Source organism: Falco cherrug, chromosome 1, assembly GCF_023634085.1.
Source record: "Falco cherrug isolate bFalChe1 chromosome 1, bFalChe1.pri, whole genome shotgun sequence".
Lineage (NCBI taxonomy): Eukaryota > Metazoa > Chordata > Aves > Falconiformes > Falconidae > Falco > Falco cherrug.
In genome coordinates this window covers 89,572,545-89,591,082 of record NC_073697.1, presented here as the reverse complement: position 1 = coordinate 89,591,082, position 18,538 = coordinate 89,572,545, and the positions used below count along the sequence as shown (strand labels likewise).

Here is an 18,538-nt window from a genome sequence, read left to right as displayed (position 1 = left end):
CCGGGAACGGCCACGTCCATGCCTCTCGGCCCGCTTGGGGCTGTGCAGGGCCAGCCACCAGTGCCCAGGGCGCAGGGCTGTGCCAGCCACCAGTGCCCAGGGCCACAGCGCTGGGAGCCCGGCCTTGTGGCGCCGCCTTCCCCTGGGGCTGAGCCGCTCCCGCCAAAACGCCCCGAGGAGAAAAGGGTGGGGGCCACCCTGGGGTAAAGTCCGAGAGGGCAGTCCTGCCTGACGGCCAGCGCGTACCTGACGGCCAGCAGCAGCGCAGCCCTTGGCGTGCCTCATCCCACGCTGCGCCGTGCCATGGCGGGAGGCCTGGTGTCGCTGGAGGCATGCTTGGAGCGGTGCATCCCACCCGAGGACCTCGCTGAGGTGAAGCGGATCCTCTATGGCGGCGAGGCGAGGTGCGCTGGTGGGGTAGGCTCGCCTGGTGCCTTGGGGGGTGCCCTGTCCTGCCCCGGCGCCTTCCTCCCCTGTGGGGTGCCCAGCTCGGGGCGAGGCGAAGGAGGCAGTGCGAGGGTGGGTGTGCAGGACACAGGGCTGGGGGCTGAAAGGCGAACTAACAGTAGGGCCTATGGCACTTGTGGTGCTGCGGTGGGGTTGGGCCGTGGTGAGGTAACTGGGGTGGTTTGGAGGTAAATCCTGGTTTGGGAAGTGGGGCACTGGAGAGGTTGTGTGAGAGGGTGGCTGACAGGAATGAAAGGCCCAAGGGGAATAGTTTTGAGGGGACAATTGGGAGGTCGTGGCTTTGGGGTGAGCGAGTTGGAAAAGTGGGGATCTAACATGAGGAAAAATACATTGGAGGGACAGTGTTTATCATCTGAGGCTGGCAGGTGAACGTTTATATGTATGTGTTCCTTGATTTCTGTAGCAAGGTGTTAACATCTGGAAATCACAGTCACAGAAGAGGACACTGGGAGTTTGCTGCCATGGAGGAGAGCCATCAGATTTGCACAGCCTGGCTACTGCCTGACTGTTCCCTTGTCTGATAGCTCTGAATTGGGGCATGGGAGCTTGGGTGTCTCTTCAGGGGTAGACAGTATCTGTGATCCTTTTGGTCCATTGCATTCACAGCAGGAAAGAAGAACATCTCACACTGAAATGTCTTTGTTTCTTGTTCAATCCAGAAAACTTAATTTGCCAGCTGCTGCTCTATCAGCAGCTCAAGAAAGAGATTTTGAGCTACAGGGCTATGGATTTGAAGCTGCCCCAGAGCAACTGAGAAGGCCACGTATTGTTCGAGTGGGACTGGTACAGAATAAAATTCCACTTCCCACAGACACACCAGTGGCAGTCCAGGTACCCAAACTGGGATCTGGGATGTTTGTGTGTAACTCCTCTTCTGCTGGATTGAGAAAAAACACCTTTCAGTTGTTGATGTTAGAAACTCCATCGTGAAATGTCTGCTGATGTTCTGGCAATATAGGATCCATCACTATCTTAACACAGCATACTGTAAGAAATCACAATGACACATTCTGGTTTATTGTTTCTCAGAAACACCTCTTGTGTTTACCTAGTGAACCAACCAGTTTGCAGTTCTAAAGCTATTTATTTAGTACCAATTTTGTAAATTAAAATCCTTTGTCTCTGAAATGAAACAAAAAATGATTTACCCAAAATCAAGAGATGGCAACCCATAGAAACCACAGGTGCAGTTCTTGTTTTAATTGAGAAATGTTCCATTATAGGAAAATCCATTAGAGTAAACACAGATTAATAAAGCTGTGTTCATTATTCTTTGTGCAGTAGTAAATTAGATCTTATTACAAGGTGACCATCATTTCTTAACATCTTGGACACAAAAGCATTGAAGTGACACATACGCATAGAAACACCCTCCTAAAAGTAGCTTTAAAAAAGTGAAAGAAAATACCACATTTATAAAATCTCCTGGAGTAGTAGTTTTGTACAGTGACAGGACAGAACATTTCTGAATAAATTTGTTTTGGAAAGATTACCTGTCACAGATGGAAGCAATTCAGTAAATGGATCAAGTTTGTGTATTCTTTGTAGCATCTGTTGAAAAGACTACCAGTTATATTAATGATTTTACCTTATAAATAACTAGTTAACTACTGCTGTAAATCAGTATACAGTTGTTGAGTTTGTAGGTCACTGTTGACTAATCTTGTGTCCTTTTTTTTTATTGACACCTGAAAATATCAATGCAAAGTGCTACACCTATTATCTTTTAAGTAGAATAGTCAAGAAAAAAGTACTTTGAAACAATGTTTTTTGGCTAATTAAAAAATGTTTTCATGTTTTTTTCTTGAAAATCTACTTGCCTTTTAGGACAGAGGGGTTTAGAAAACCATTTGGAGTTGTTAACTTCTAAAGAGTGTCCAAGATCCACCTGTGTGAGCAGGATTTGCACATAACCAAGGAAACAGGCTGTCCTTACCACATGTTTTAAGATTCCGAGTACTTGCCTTTGAATTCGCGTTTACTTAACATCCTTCTGTAGGTTGTCTACAATGAGCAGCAGAATTATAATTTTTGCTGATTTAGATTCTATCTGCAAGTCAGTCAGCCATGAGTTGCCATATATTTAAATGTTGTAACCATGGAATTAGAATTCCGTTGGATTGCTTTCTCTATTTTCAGCACCGAAACGCTTTTAAAATTCTGTATCTAATTCTTTCTATTATCAGTGTTCAGGAATGATAACTTGTTGAATTACCCTCCCTGAAAGCAATGGGACTAAGTACAGAACAAGATAAATTAAACGGTAACAAAGCTTGTAAATCCAGGCTGTTAATGTGCAAATGAGTTAGAACATATAGCTTTTTTTTCAGTGTGACACTTCTTGCTATCAGGTGGCTGCACTGCACAGACGAATTGAGGAGATTGTGGAAGTAGCTGCATTATGTGGTGTCAACATAATTTGTTTCCAGGAGGCTTGGAGTAAGTATTTTCTGTGATTCCTTCTAGATTGTCCAAGGTCAAGTTCCTTCTATTCTAACAGGTATCCTGTACTGGAGGTATGTCTTGTAAGTGAATAGCAGAGGTCATCTGAGTTAAACAGTTAACTTTACTGATTTGCTTTCTAAAGGAAAAAACAAAAAGTCTCAGTTAGCAGAACTGTATGGAAGATGTACATGAAGTCTGTTGTATTGAAGACTAGTGTATGCTGCAATAGTGATACTTGTATGGGTGCTGCTTCTTTGTGTCATCCTTTGTGATCTTTTCCTCATTATTTTTTTTCCTCCTAAAACTCTGGGTTTTTTCTAGACAGATACTAAAATTAAAAGATAGAATTTCACTTAAAATGGTGTTTTGAGGTGTAATAAGAGACAAAAACCAAAATGAAGGCTCGTGAAATGTTTGTGAAAACAGGTTATTCGAAGAAAGTGTACACTAGTGACTGGGGTGTACTTCGTATTTTTATCTCTGGTAAGACTTTACTAAGTTACATTCTTTCTCTTCTGCTTTGCTCTGTATAGGGCCAAAACTTTTTGCCCTTGCTGAAAGTATTTTTAAATGGCTTTTGCCTTTAAACAAGGAAAGCAGTTGAATCATTCTTAACTGTTTAATTTTGTAATTTGTATTCATGTAAATGGTGTGTATTTCTTGAGCGACTTGAATATTCTTGTGAATTTTGTCTTGCATTGGTGTTTTTCAGCCATGCCCTTTGCTTTTTGTACAAGAGAGAAGCTTCCTTGGACTGAATTTGCTGAGTCAGCAGAGGATGGGCCAACAACAAAATTCTGTCAAGAGGTAAAAAAACAACCAAGCAAAAAACCCCTACATCTAGCCTCCAACCGCAGCCCATAACTGATACTGATTAGCATGGATTTCTTCTTTATGTACTGGTCTTGTACCACTGAGAAAACTGAAATAATAAAAAATAAATTTTCAGCTTGCTTGACAAATATGATAGTGAGCGAAGTAGAAATGGGCAACAACAACTGTGCTCTATATTTATTTTTTTAAACTACTTTGCATTTATAGACTACCTTTTACCATAGAAGGCATAGGAAACTGCCCATTTAACTATTCCTGAATTTTACAAGGAAAGAATGATTCTTCACACAAGTATTTTAAATTTCCATTTAAAAGATGTTTCTTGCATAGAAAAGTTGAGCATTAAACAATGCTTGTATGAAGGTGTGAGGAGAAGAATAGCTAGCCGTTTCTGAACAAAGAACACTTTCACACAAATCTTTTGCTACTCCCTGTGAAATGACACAAAATGTAGAGGGATTTTTATGCAACCAAGGAGATTTGTTACTGCCTTGTTTTTCTAGAGTGTTGATTGCAAGGGTGGCAGAGTTTATTTTTGTTTTCTGACAACTTTTTTTTTCTAATAAGGAATTTAAATTATTTTCTTTTACAGCTAATTGAAACAGCAGACTGTTTTAATGTCAAATTTTCCCAGATATGCACTGACCTATTAAGCTTTTGTAGACAGCATATCTTTAGTCTGATCTAGGGCAAGTACATGTTGCTTCTCACTATGGAATTAATGACACTATGGATCTTTGGAGAAAGAAAAGTGATTTGAAGGAAAAGACTGTGCTAGTAAACTTGCAGTCAGAAGTTGCTATATTTCTCACTCACACCTATGTTTTTTAACATTCATAGTTAACATGCAATGCTAGTTTACATTCTCCCTTTTATATATATATATATATATTATTTTTTTTAATAAGTGTTTTCAGCTGTGGTGTCTTTGTCTTTCAATCTGGTATGCCACTTAAGTGGTATACCAGAATGGGATGGGATCATGGTATATTTCTATATCTGTGGATAGACAGAGGTCAGCTTTGTAGTTTGACCCTTGCTGTTAGGATGCTTTTTCCTGTTGGTACCTTGCATTTCTAGTTGAGGATTTAAGTGGAAAGCTCTCTGTAATGTAATTATCTTTGATGAAGAAACTGTGGTGATGTGGGCATGCCAGTGTGGGTGTAAGCGTTATTGCTTGATAAGTCAGAGTAATGTACCAGACTAAAACTTTTTTTAATCCCTCTTTATGAACAAAAAGTGAAAATCCTGAAGGCTTATGTTTAATAGAAGAATTGTGTTCATTTGTATAGCTGGCAAAGAAATACAACATGGTTGTGGTATCTCCAATCCTGGAGCGAGATGAAATACACGGGGGAACTTTGTGGAATGCTGCAGTGGTCATTTCTAATTCTGGAGCTGTCCTTGGCAAAAGTAGGAAAAATCATATTCCAAGGATTGGAGATTTCAATGAGGTAAGACACAGTATTGTGATTATCAGGCTAATCTTACCTTGCAGCTCTTGTTCATGTCAGCATGTGTTGTAGCAGAGTCATTGGCAGGAAACATAATGTATTTCTAGAAAACGTAGTTCACAAAGTTCAAATCAGTTTTCCTCAGGTGACATTATAGTAAGTTAATTTATCAAGAATAGAGAGTGGTGACTCTTAAAGGACAAATAACATTGAATCTTTGTCATGTACTCTTCCTTGGCCTGATGGAAACTAGAGAAGTATAGAGGATCTTTAAAACAAAATTCTGTAAGTCATCGCTTTATGTTAGTTGTGAATGATTGACTTAGTTTTTGCATTTGTGCATGTTGAACTTACTTTAAATTGGAGGGCAACTGTTTCATGGTTCATGTGTAAGCATTATTTATGGTCTTGATCTCTGTTTCTCTGTGAGGTTGTCTTGGTGGAAATGACATTCTTTTTCTTCTATTTCTTTGAAAAGAATCCCTTAATTCATTATGCTTCTAACTGAATAGCTGGTTTATGGCATCTTCTGTTTACTAATCACATTACTTCCACTGAAGCCCCCAGCAGTTTTTAGGCTGTCCTGCAGAATCAGCTTTAGAAAGTGAACTGGTAGTGAAGGCAGCATCAGAAGAAAACTGGTAGATCTGAAATGTGTTTATCCATCCATAGAATTATCACAAACAGAAAGATCAAGATTAAAAATTAACCGAAGTCTAAAAATACATTGTCTTACCTAACTAAATCTCTCCTTGACAGCTAAGGTGAGTAATTAACAGAGCCTTTCTTCTAAGCACTGGGGGCTGCTGTATACCTGCAGTTGCTTTTGTTCCCTGTCCAAATGCTCCAGTGACTAAACTGAGGCTTCAGAATCTAAACTGCTTTTTTATTAATTTTAAAAGGGGTTTTTGAGTGTTGGAACTTTGTGTTCAAAGATTTCTGGAAGTTTCGACCTGGGCTTCCAGACCTGATCAGACTGGTTTGTGTTTCTTCAGAGGCGGCTGTTAATAGGTTTCTACACAATGGATTTTTGGCACAGGCCTGTCAGTCACCAGTGTTGACTTCTGTGTTTAACAATTCTTTTGATATTAAATATTATTTTATCGGATCTATCTTCTAGCTAGCAAAACAGTAACTAGCAAACCCGTATAAAATACAAGCACTAATAAAAATGAATTTTGGTTACTTTCACATCCTTTATTTGTTCCTTCTGTAATCAAACAACAACAAAAAAATATTCCTGTTGCTTGTGCTAAATATGATGTCTTTCAGTTTTCCAGACAGTGGTTTGTGAAGCATCAACAGATTCCAAGAAACTTTTGTTTCCAGCTATGAAACTGTAATGAAAGGCACAAGAAGAGTGTAATGAAAGGCAACTTTTTACTTTTCCATGTGAAGTATAAATAGGGTTTCATTAAGAGTTTTGCATAATTCCAAAAATGACTTAGTTCTTATAACGCCAGAATTAGCACAAAACCGTCTATATCTTGCAGGTATACTATAATGATTTGACATTTCTTGTTGTGGCTACCTCATTATAGGTGCAAGTGGTATTTACCCAAAACAGTACTGTCTTTTTAACTAGTTTTGTTAGCAAAGCATTAAGTCCATTCTTTTAAGCTGAGCAATTCTAATAGAGGAACTTTAGAAACCACCAAGACTACAGGGAAGGTTTATGCTCATCTCTGTTACTTTAATGTTGTTTTCTTTATCAACAAAGTTAACCCCCAAGGAAGCCCTGAATTTGAAATTATTTTTTGTGGATTGTCTCTGTGGAGCAGATAGGGAAGGGAGCCTTGTTAAAATCAGCCTTGTTGAATCGGTGAGAACTAAATGGAAAGGGGAAAGAGATTGGTCTGTAACCTCTTCAGCCATGTGTGGGAGGGCATATAAATAAACAAAAATCAATCCGTCTTGAAACATCACAGTTTGTTGCTGTGGAGATGATTATGACCTCTGGTGAGGAATAAAGAAATAAGAACTGATGAATTCCCTGAAGCAATAGCATTCTTGGTTTTCTTCTCCTATTGTAATGAAAGAAAACTGAGAATAGAGAAAAAATGGAAATATATTCAATCAGCGGAATTGTTTTGAAAAAGGATTGTGTGAGTGCCTGCCACATGGCATGTTCTCTACAGACATGAAAGGAGATAAAATCAGTGCCCAAGGACTGTGCAATTTCATGAGACCTGATAATAAGAAACATGAGATGTCACTTTTAGTGGGCATACTGAACCTCCAATCCTTGGTTTCAGAAGATGATCCCCCTGTGTCTAGCATGCCGTTCTACACTTTGTTGAGGCCCTAGTTTGTTCCCCGACTGTAACTGTGCTTGCTTTGGGCCTGATGTGGTTCGGCTTCCTTCAAGACCAATGGCAGCAGCTGTTGCCATGGACAGGTAGTTTCAGTAAAAAGGGAGTTGCTTTACAACATGCTTTTCTTATATGGTAAGAGACGTGCCCCACTGGGTCAGGCTGGTGGGTTGTGTACCTTGCTTTTCTGTCTCTGAGATCATCACAAAAAGGTATTGTTAGGAATAAGTCTGGCCACTCTGCAACTTTTGTACTCCCTTGGTATCCACAGTCATTGTGTTAGGAATGTTGGGTGGCATGTTCCTGTCTCATTCGTTTCATATCTGTGGATGTGTTATCAATGACTTTGTCTAATCTGTTCTGAACCTGCTTTAACAAAGAAGCACATTTCAGAAGTGTACTGCCTGCTTGCACAGAAAAAGTTACTTTGGTTAAAAACAGGTGTAAGAGTGTAATTTTAGTCAATACCCACTACTGCTGCTGCTTTGGGATTTCTGTTTTTATCTTGTCCACCGCTTTTGTGATTTTGCAGATCTTACTCATCATACTACCCTCAGCCTTCCACCTGCAGATTGAAGAGCCTTTGTAGTTGCTCCTCACAAGGGAGCTGCCCCATCCCTTTCATAGTTTCAGTTGCCTTTGCTTATTCCATCCTTATTGAGATGCAGACACTAGAATTGCCCAGAGTACTCAAGCTGTGGGCACGCAGAATTCTTATAAACCAGCAAAATGATGTTTTCTGTTACGTTTTTTGTGCTCTTCCTGCTAATGTCTTGGGGTTTTGATTACTACTGGCCAAGCAAGTGTGAGTGACTCCACACATACCCTTTTCTTGCACCTGGGAAGAACCATTTCTGTACATTTAATTTAAAATATCTCTGTGAATGTTTGTCTCTCTTGATAGCTGTTAACAATGCCTTGTCCTTCTTTTTACCAGTACTTTTTACAGGAACCAGTGCATTTCTGTTTAGAAATGTTTGATATGATAAGATAAAATTTTGCAGCATACGGTAAACGGGATCTTTTTAGCCAACAGTTGGCTCCAGTTTCTTTAAGGAGTGTTCTCTAGATTTATCCTGTGATTTTCCTGGTGGTTATTTCAAGCCTTCTGTTTGTTCAGAGGAACAGGCATATAGGAAATTTAAATAACCAGTCTTAGCTATACGCTATTTCCTTATAGCATTCATAAAATTACTGCATGTCATTATGTAACAAGCTGACTCTAAAGGAATTCCATGTTCTTTAGACAGTGTTAATCTTTTTGATCTTTAATCAGAATCAAAGGATCCTGGAGACAAGAGAATCTTCTGATGTGGTGAAAGTACCAAGAGAGGTACCTTAAGTCTGGTGACTTGTGGATCTCTCTTAAGCTTCTGCAGGAGTTTCTAGCATTAGTAGAAGCATTTATGTTAAAGTCAGACAGTGCTTAGGTGTAGTATAAGTGAAAGGAAACAGAAAGTGTCTTGAATTTGATCTCAGCAGTCTAAGAGAGCCACTTTTTGCTCTATACCCATTGCAGTGCAGCTCTGTACTAAATGTAGGGTGTTGTCCTTACTCATGGTCTAAAATGACTTGAGGCTGGTAACCAGAAAATGGGAAGTGTCAAAGCAGTGTTGGAGGTGGTACTTCTCACTTTTTTAAGAAGTGGTTTTGTGGTTTTCTGTTTGTTTTGTTTTGTTTGCTTGTAGTCTACTTACTATATGGAAGGAAATAGAGGACACCCGGTGTTTCAGACACAGTTTGGAACAATTGCTGTGAATATCTGCTATGGGCGCCATCACCCTCTGAACTGGCTCATGTTTAGTATGAATGGAGCAGAGATCATCTTTAACCCTTCAGCCACTATTGGATCTCTCAGGTAAAATACAAATTGATTTAGGCTGTTGCATGCTTTCTTGGTTAACTGAACCTCTGAGCCCCTCATTCTCTGGGACACCTTGCTAAGGTCTTGGAACTGGAGATATAGCCTCCTTGTTTTGCCTTCATGAAGGAATCTGCATTCTTCTCCACCTGGAGTTTTGGGCTACCAGTCTGCTTACAGCCACTGATTCTCTTCCAGAACTTCAGTTGTACATCTGCAGGACTTTTGCCTCTGAGTCAGAGTTAACAAGCATCCAGCTAGCATCCTGAAAACTAATAAGAGTTTATTTAGATTATCTATGTAGTATTTTTGTTTTATGATGGGCAGTAGTAATTTGCATTCAGACTTAGCTTGCCAGCTTGCGTTGTCCACCTAGGAGTCAATAAGTAGATATCAAATTCCAGTTTTCAGAGCCAAGCTGAGAAACCTTTTTCTCAGAAACTTTTTTTTAAAACTGTTGGCAATTTTGTGATTATCAGGCCTCTTGAACCAGACTGAACCAGTGTAAACTGTTTCCCTTGAGATTAATCTTCTGCAGATTGACATTAATTGCACCCTACTGACTTGATTTCCTAAAAGAAAAAAGAAAACCAGCTCAGTGAGCTAAGAAAGTATACTTCTTAGCTAGCCCATAATGATTAATTTGTGGATTAGCTCTTGAATATGCTTTGCCTCTACATTATTATCATCAGTCACGTTTCAATATAATAACCTTTGAATGTGCCATGCTTCCAAAGCATTGTCTGACACAGGCTGTGTATTGTGTGGGGTACTATAATGTGATGCAAAATAACTGCATTTCTTCAGTGCTGGCAGGGAGGGCTTTCTTTAGGTGGAAACCTTGTAAAAATGGTTTCAGTGGCTCTTGAGCACTCTTCTTGACAAAATCACCATGCCTTCCTTTCATTCTCATTGTATTCTGTCCTTTGCTGTACTACTTGATACTTTCAAGTTCCAACTTAGACAATTTGTAAATTGAGGTATGGGATTCCAGAGTGTGTCTATGCATCAGCTTAACACATAGTAGAACAACTGTGATTTTTCTTTGTGGTTTCCTTTTTTCCCCACTGATAACAGTAGCCTCTGAAAAGTAATTTAGTAATGTGTGATGATTACATATACATGACTGAGGAAGTGATGGTAGTTTATGGTTAATTAGAAGTATTAATATTTTAACCCTTTTCAGCATAAGTGGTTAGCTTTGTTACAAGGTCAATGGGGGAAGTCTGGTTTTGCAGAGTTCTTTGAAACAAAGACATTTCCTTTGTGAGCTAAAAAAAAATATTTTGGGGTAGCTGAAGTGTCTTTGAGTTTCCAGCTCCAAAGGAAAGTTTTAGGAAGCTAACAGAAGCGTATTTTATTGTTACTGATGATATTGTAATACAAGTAAATAAATCCTGTAGCAAACAAAGAAGACATATTGATCTCTTATAACAGTAAAAATTCTTTCTCATTTCTCTTCTCTCTCTCTTCAGCTAGGCTTGTATGCATGGACTAAGTGCAGAATACTTCCATTTTTATTTCTTTAAATCTAGAGGAACAGATTTTTCCAGTGTAAGTTTATAAACCTTAATGTATGCAATGTTCAGGCAGTATAGACTTGCTAACTGGATATGCAAGACAATGGAAGAGTTAGAAATGTAAGAGGGATTTTTTTTTTTCCCCCAGCATTTTCCAGTTCTTCAAGATTCCTCTAATCCTCTCACTTTACCTGTTTAATGTAAATTTGGAGGTTTTCTGTCTCTGTAACAAGGTCCAAGAATATAAGTACAATTTTTTTTGCTAGAAAATTCTGAGGATGATAAGCATTCATAATAGGGTACAAATGGTTAAATACAGATTAAAGGCATAAAATTTACACACAGCTAGTTCTGAAGCAGAGAACTCTGTATTTACAAACCTGGAGAGTAGAACTGTGGATTAGATGCAGTATTCTGTCATTCAAACTGCCTTTAATATTTTTTGATGTAAAGGATAATTTTAGGTTGGGAAAAAATTTTAGGTTGGGGAAAAAAAAAAAGATAATTTTAGTGTTGGGAAATGTCTTTTGAAAAGAGATGAATTAATACACAATGCTTTTGGGGCATTTATGTCACTATTGGAGTATTTGTGATGTTTGTCTACTTATAGCCCATTACATTAACAGAAGAGCAAACAGAAATTACCCTGTAGTCATACAGCACTTCATTGGTACTCTGTGTGCTTCAGACTCTCCTAATTATTAGCTTTCACTTGGTTGTTTTTAAGCATAGAATTTTTATTGCAGGAAGAGGACTCTTGAGGCCCATGTAAAAATTGTCTCTGGGGTCGCTTCTTGGCGTTAGCCTTTTTTCCTGTCTCTCTTCTGTGAAATTGTAATTTGCTGGAGCTTTTCAATAAAATCCCTTTTTCTTAGAAGAGGTGGCTGCCAGACTCAAAGCAATTGAGAAAAGAGGCAATAAACCAAGTCCTTTCAATCAGTCCAATGACCATCTCTCAAGATTCTTGAGCCTGACTGGGAGATTAATGAGTCAGATGCTTGCAACCTTGTCTTGATATTCAGAATGTGGCAGGTACATGCTATCACAGGAGTGTACAAATTGTATCACCTTTGTTTTGGAGCTCTGAGGACTACCAGACCTTCTATTAACCAGTCTGATCCCTGTGTATCAAGCTATTTCATAAGAAGACTATTTCAGTTTTAAACATCAGTCAGAATTGAAATCTCCTTTAGAAAAGAGGTAGAGGCTTTTAAAGGAGAAGGAATGTTCTATTTCTCATTTCTCAGTTCTTGGTTTTTTGTAAATTTAGTGAGATAATTTAGATTTAGTAGATAATTACTGGGAAGTTACCAGGATGCTTTTGCTAAACATGCTTTCTGTTTCATCAGCCCACCACAGAAAGGTAACTTACTCAAAAGTGCTATGAAAACTGTGGTTGAAATAACAGAAGTAGGAAATTTTGGTGGAAATGGATTTTTATTCTCCTTCAATTTTTTTTTATTATTCCTATAATTAATTTTCTTTTTTCACTCACTGCCGCAGAAGCCTCTCTTGGACCATTTGGGGAAAAAAAGGAGGCAACTTGCATGAATCTCTTCTAGCTTTGCTGCAGAATTATGTTTGGTATATTGGTATTTGGTATTGGAAAGTTAATGGAATGTGAAAGCACGTGTGTAAACCCTTTACATAATTTGAAGAGTAAAACATTTTACTCTTTAATTGCTTTGAAAATCTTGAGATGTGTTAATTTTTTTAATTATTTTTTTTTTGGCCATGACAAAGCCATATTTACCAAGTTATCAGATAGAATTGTTTATACCTATATTTTAGCAGAAAATAATTACAGTGCTTGGCTGTATCTGGGGAGGTTTTGATTGTAAGAGCACGATCAATCTTAGAAGCTAACTTTGGCTTCTTTGACAGAATATATACAGTGTGAAACAGTCATAATCTAAATTTAGCTCTGAAGTAGACAAGCAGTGAATACCTGCCTCCTCTTCTGTGTATTGCAGCGAGTCACTGTGGCCAATTGAAGCAAGAAATGCTGCCATAGCTAATCACTGTTTTACTTGTGCCATCAACAGGGTAGGAACGGTACGTATCTTCACTTTATTATTTCATTTCCAAATTTAGGTACTGTAGCATTAGTTAATTCAAGGTAATAAACTGAATAGCACTAGATTGCATAGATTACTGTGTAACTACTCTATTAGTGTTTATAATATGAAGATGGACAGCGATAAAAGAAATTGAGAGCTGCCTTGTGCTGGCAGCCTACTTTTTGGTTGCAGCTGCTTCCTGTTCTTGAATCACTCTCTTTGTAATAGGCACCCGCCCATTTGCTAATTCTCCTAGTTTCTATGGTGAAATCAGTATTCTTTTAGCCAATGTGACTGAAAATGAAATGTATCCTCAAGTTAGTGGTACACAACCGGCTGCTGTTGTGCAGGTACTGCCTTTTTCTGGACACTGAAATTCTATAATGAGAATTATTATCGCCAACAATAGGACATTCTTACATGTGTGTTCTTTTACTAGGTTCCCTGCAAAATCCTAGACTTGTTCTTGCTGTTATGTGAATACATTTGCTGCCTTTTGTAATACACAAAGATGTGTTTGGTTAAATATCTCCTCTTTTGCTGCTTCTCTAGACTTGTGAAACTGATACGAGGCATGTTCCCCAAAGTGTGTGAATAGGCTGTGATACAGAGAGATACTGCTTTCCAGCCTATACATTGTAGAAACTAGGCCCCTCTGGTGATTCCCTTTAGACAGTTCTGATAGTATGCCAGAAAAAATCTTATTGGATTTATATAAATTTCCGTACTGAATAAGATAGACTAGCAAGGATTTCTTGAAGAAATGGAATTATACTGCCACCTACGGATTCTTCTTATTTCACAGGAATACTACAAAAATGCCTTTACTTCTGGAGATGGTAGAGAAGGTATGTGCAGAAATCACGTTCAGTGCTTGCTAATAATTGTTAGCTAGAAAGTCTAAAGAAATGATAGCTCTCCTGCAAGTGTCTCTCCCACGACAGCTGCGGTAGGTAGCGACTGCCTTACATAAGACTGCTGTTTTGTAAGCTGGAGGAAAACAGCACTTCCTATTGAAGGTGGTGGTACCGTGGTATGTGGTTACCAGAAGTTGATGCATAAGGCTTCTGTATACTTTCAAAGGACTAAGTTTTGGAGTCAATGCAGTATTGTAGCACTGGAAGACAAAAATCATACAAATTAGCCAGTGTTGCCAGTACATGCATGCTTTTTTATTTGTAGTTTTAAGATGATTAACAGTAATAGCCCTAGCCTAAATCACCAGCCAAGCCATTTTGCCCTTTTTCAGAGATTTGCTGCAAGTTAAAGAAGAGACTGCTCAAAGAAAAGCATGAGATTTGCTTGTGTGTATTTCACTTATATGTTGAAATACTGTAATTTGTCCTGTGACAAATTATAAGCCGCCTGGTTTCATCTGGAGTGGGTCTGAGACTTTTCTAGCTAGTTTGGGAGCTAAGTGTTTGTAGCAGTTGCATGGAAAAGGTCAGTGGCATGCATTGCTTAGTACAACAGATGTGGCTGATTTTTGGCACAACTCAGAGTTGTGCAACATAAAGTAAGATGTTTTTTCAGTGCCTCAAATCCCCGTGTTTTCACCTCTGACCTTGTGCTCAAAAATGAATGGGTTCATCTCTGTCATCTGTTTTGAAAATGTATGATTTGACAATTTGAACTCATTTAAATTCCAGATAAAAAACAATGAAAGCAAAGCCTTTGCGTTCAGAGACTTAATAATGGGAAAGCATAATCATGCATTGTTTAAAAGGCAATGCAGTGAGTTTTTTCCTGTTAATTTGATATATGTCAAAGCTGTACTGTGTGTGAAAATAGCTACTGGTCAAAGCTGCAGTTATCTTAGGATTGTGCTGTGACTCTTCAGGATGATACCTTGCTTAAAGCACAGGAGGCAAGCAACCACAAGAAATTGAGCCAGGTTTTATGGGACACTGCGTGTGAAGTTGTATACTTATTTGCATATTGCATTAACATTCTTTTTTAAAAATTTCTTTAAGCACACCATGAGTTGGGCTATTTTTATGGCTCAAGTTACGTAGCTGCACCAGATGGCAGCAGGACCCCAGGTCTCTCTCGCGTTCAGGATGGACTTCTGGTGGTAGAGATGGATCTAAATCTTTGCAGGCAAGTCAGTGACAAATGGAATTTTAAGGTAAGCCTACATATAAAGAAGTAGACTTACATATGGTATTAGAACAAACAAGATTTCATAATGATCTTACAATAGTTAGAAGGCAGACTTTTTTTTTTTTTTTAATGGTCTGAAGCTTAAATTGAACTAATTTGACAGGATGTTCTGGAGGCTAAAGGCATAAATGGATTCTGAAAAGGAGCAGCCAAATTCAGGGAAACTAGGCTAATAGCTTTAAATGAAAGACTTAACCTTTGGTCCTTAAGTGTGGATTGCCTGAGCTCTGAAGACTGCTAGGGGAAATGTGTGCGGTTTCCTTATGCAAGAAACGTAGGCATTTGTTGCTGAGATGGGCCTTTGATCAGGCCTAATATGGTAGTTCTTTATATTCTTATAGGCCTTACTGGTCAGTTTTGGTGAAATTCACTGAAAACCCAAAATCAAAAGAATCTTTAAGCTTCTGAGAACTTTCTGAATGCAAACTTATTGCAGTGTTAACTCCCTGAATTTCTGGATAGCCACAAAGAAAGAATTGTGTACATTAATCTCTGAAGCATCCTAACACACCTTTGAATTTATCTGTATCAGATTAAGATGGCTGCAAGCCTCTCCACGTGACTTTAACAAACTTATTTATTACTTATTTTTTTTGTATTCTGAGATGGAGCTAATTTGGAACATCTTTCCTGAGGGTGTAATTTAATTTAATTTGCCCAGCAGCAGTGCTGGTTTAAGAAATTGCCACCTCAGCACTGCAGCTGCAAACCCTTCAGTTGTGCAAGTACAAGCTGTGTGGGGTGCTATGTTGTATATTGGTTTAGCGAGGTGACCAGATTTTTATTTTTATTTTCAAACAAACAAATGGCACTAGTTTCTTCTTTTAGTCTGATCAAGTTTATGGCAGGCCCCACAAATACTCTGTTGGAACAACAAATGAGGCAAGCAAAAGGAGAAAAGAGGTGGCAACTTCTTACATAGGCTTTTGTGATGAACAAAACATTTTGCTTACTTCTGTGGATGCAGGTTTTTTTGTTCTAGTCCTCAGTACTGCTAGAGACTAGAATATTTCCTGTCCTCTCTTAAGATCAGCATGATTTGAATCCTAAGTAAGTAGGCTAATAGTCCTAACTCCTGGCTAGCAACCATCACAATGCAGGTTCTTCAGTGATAATCTAGTATTTAAAATAAGTAATCATTTGCAAGGAATGTCAATTCTTGTACATAATGTTACTGCAAGCATACGTTCGTTTTATAGAGCTAGCTTATTTGGAACCACCTTATGCATTACAATATAGTGTAGTATATAATGTGTTTTGATTTCAATTTGATGCAAAAATACTTTTTTTGTGGATTTGAAATGCTGAAAACTTTCTAATTGAAACATAGTAATTTCTTAGCTAGAGTTTTATTTCTTTGCTAATGCTGCCAATCCATATAGAGACTAAAGACAAGAAGTAATTTCAGGTCATCTTCTGGACAGAATTGTATTTGTTATTTTACAGATACATGTGGTAGGTATATGGTTGTTGACATAGTGGAATGAAATTGCTGAGAGCTTCCCAGGTTTTTTTCAAGTCAGGCAGGCATTTAGTTTTGCTTTGCCACTGAAGTCTGAGGCCCTTATTGCAGGGTAGAGGTTTAGTGTGTCAGGAAGCACATGGAGCGTTGCTTCTAACACCTTAGTAGGGGTATCTGAACACAAGCAATTGTATTGATTATGAAAAACAAACAGTAAAGGCAAAACACTGACCTTTAGCTGTTTTGTATAAATTGCTTACTTTCTGTTGTATTCAACTCTTGTGCTTTCAGCACCTTAGTTTTATGTCGGTGGTGTGGATTGATATTGTTGGTCTTTTGGCACATAAGGCACAGCTGTGGCTTTTGTTTATGTGACAGGGCATATCTATTTTCCCCTCATTTGTGGCCAAGACAGAAGTAATTCTTGCTATGAGGGGAAGGAGGGAGTATGAAGTCATCAGTTATCTGCAGAAAAACCCTTGACAGCAAGTAGGAACTATTTAACCTGCTCTGGTATCTGCAGTTTGTATTCAATGATGCCTGAAAGGGACATGAAGTAAAATGTCTTTGCTAAACTCAGAGCAGCAAAATAGTTAAATGAATTGGCCTCATTACACTCTGGCACAAAAGAAGTAATTCGTTCCTCTCGGGGCCAACGTTGTAGACTCTGCGTTTCAGAAGAGGATGATAGCACTATGTAAAATGCTATATTTCAGCCTCCTAGCTTACTGTATCACCCAAAGCAGTGACAGTGTTTTGTATTATTATTGGATAAAGTAAGAGCAGCCCAAATAACATCAGTGGCACATAAGCAAAATTCCTGCTGGCAGCAAGGTTCATCGGTTGTCAAGGGCATAATATGAAAACATAATTACAAATACACTCCTTTGCCTTCATTGACATAACTTAAAGAGAATATTGTTGATGCATAAGAGAGGTAAGTCCACCTTTCACATTCAACTTTCAGCTATTCAGGATAACCAAAACAGCCATAAGTAATGAGTCAGCGGACATGACTGTAAACGAAGGAGCGCTGAAGGTGTTCATTTTAAAGTTTTACTCTTTAGAGTGGAAATGCACTTCTACTCTTTTTTAGAGGTATAGCTTTAGGCAACACAATGCAAGTTCTTTTATAAAAGAAGTATATTAGTTTGTGCTAAGGCACTGGAGGTCTTGCATTTTGAGTTAATTATGATTTTACTGTTTGGGGCAATTAAATATATCATCATAAAAAACCCAAGTATATATAAATATTTTCTACTGAAGTACTTTCATAGCTCACTAGAAGAACTGAAGCTTTGATTTTTCTTTTCCAGATGACTGGTAGATATGAAATGTATGCAGAGAAGCTCACTGAAGCAGTCCAGCCTTATTTTGTACCGAATATAATCAAAGAGTAAGAGAGAGCATCTCATTACATTCAGATGTTATGTAACAAGTTAAAAGGTTCTGATGGATGATAGCTTTACTGTGGATCACAAGTTATTGTTGTTGATTTAATTTCCTGTAATCAATTTTTCAATAATAGGATTCAAAAAAGCGTTAAGTAATTGAAAAATGGCTTCTTGGGGTTAAGGCTTTTTGTCATTTACTCTGGGTCCAAACTTTTGTCCCTTACTAGGAATGTACCCAGTAGGAATGCACTGATATAAAATGTTGATGAAATTTATTCAGTACCATGATATACTTTGATGGAGATAATGAGTTCAGAGGACATAAAAAATTTTACATAAGCTTTGCATTGTGTGTCTATTTACCTCTGGTTTCCATTTTTCATCCTCTACTCAAATGCAGAATTCAGTGAGAAAGGAGGCATAAATTGTTTTCATCTGTTTTTTAAATCATGAACTATTGATGCAGTTCCATTAGAGCTAAGCAATGTCCCAGACGTCCTAGCCGAAAATCTATGGGTACTTTAAAGCAAGACCACTTTGGGTCTGTTTCCCTTTACACTATCTA

General features: G+C 38.3%; 1 protein-coding gene across 3 annotated transcripts; it reads left to right on the top strand.

The window, feature by feature from the left end:
• The first annotated feature begins 207 nt into the window (after positions 1-207).
• Positions 208-18,312, top strand: UPB1 (beta-ureidopropionase 1). Of its 3 annotated transcripts, none has more exons than XM_055704990.1 (10): positions 210-404; positions 1,128-1,299; positions 2,820-2,907; positions 3,626-3,720; positions 5,040-5,201; positions 9,202-9,371; positions 12,868-12,949; positions 13,760-13,802; positions 14,928-15,082; positions 16,958-17,603. In XM_055704990.1, exons 1-10 carry the CDS (start codon positions 304-306, stop codon positions 17,060-17,062), a joined length of 1,173 nt encoding a protein of 390 aa, XP_055560965.1. In that variant the 5' UTR covers positions 210-303; the 3' UTR covers positions 17,063-17,603. The 3 variants fall into 3 exon arrangements, with proteins under 3 accessions (XP_055560979.1, XP_055560965.1, XP_005445304.1); XM_005445247.4 differs by lacking the exon at positions 16,958-17,603 and adding an exon at positions 17,896-18,312 and having other exon boundaries at positions 213-404; XM_055705004.1 differs by lacking the exon at positions 1,128-1,299 and having other exon boundaries at positions 208-372; positions 16,958-17,611.
• Positions 18,313-18,538: the final 226 nt, after the last annotated feature.

Excerpts from the sequence above, each read along its gene's own strand:
- UPB1 (XM_055704990.1), top strand. The coding sequence starts at position 304 with ATGGCGGGAGGCCTGGTGTCGCTGGAGGCATGCTTGGAGCGGTGCATC. Across the intron at positions 3,721-5,039 it reads CAACAAAATTCTGTCAAGAG|CTGGCAAAGAAATACAACAT; the intron begins GTAAAAAAACAA and ends TCATTTGTATAG. Across the intron at positions 12,950-13,759 it reads CCATCAACAGGGTAGGAACG|GAATACTACAAAAATGCCTT; the intron begins GTACGTATCTTC and ends CTTATTTCACAG.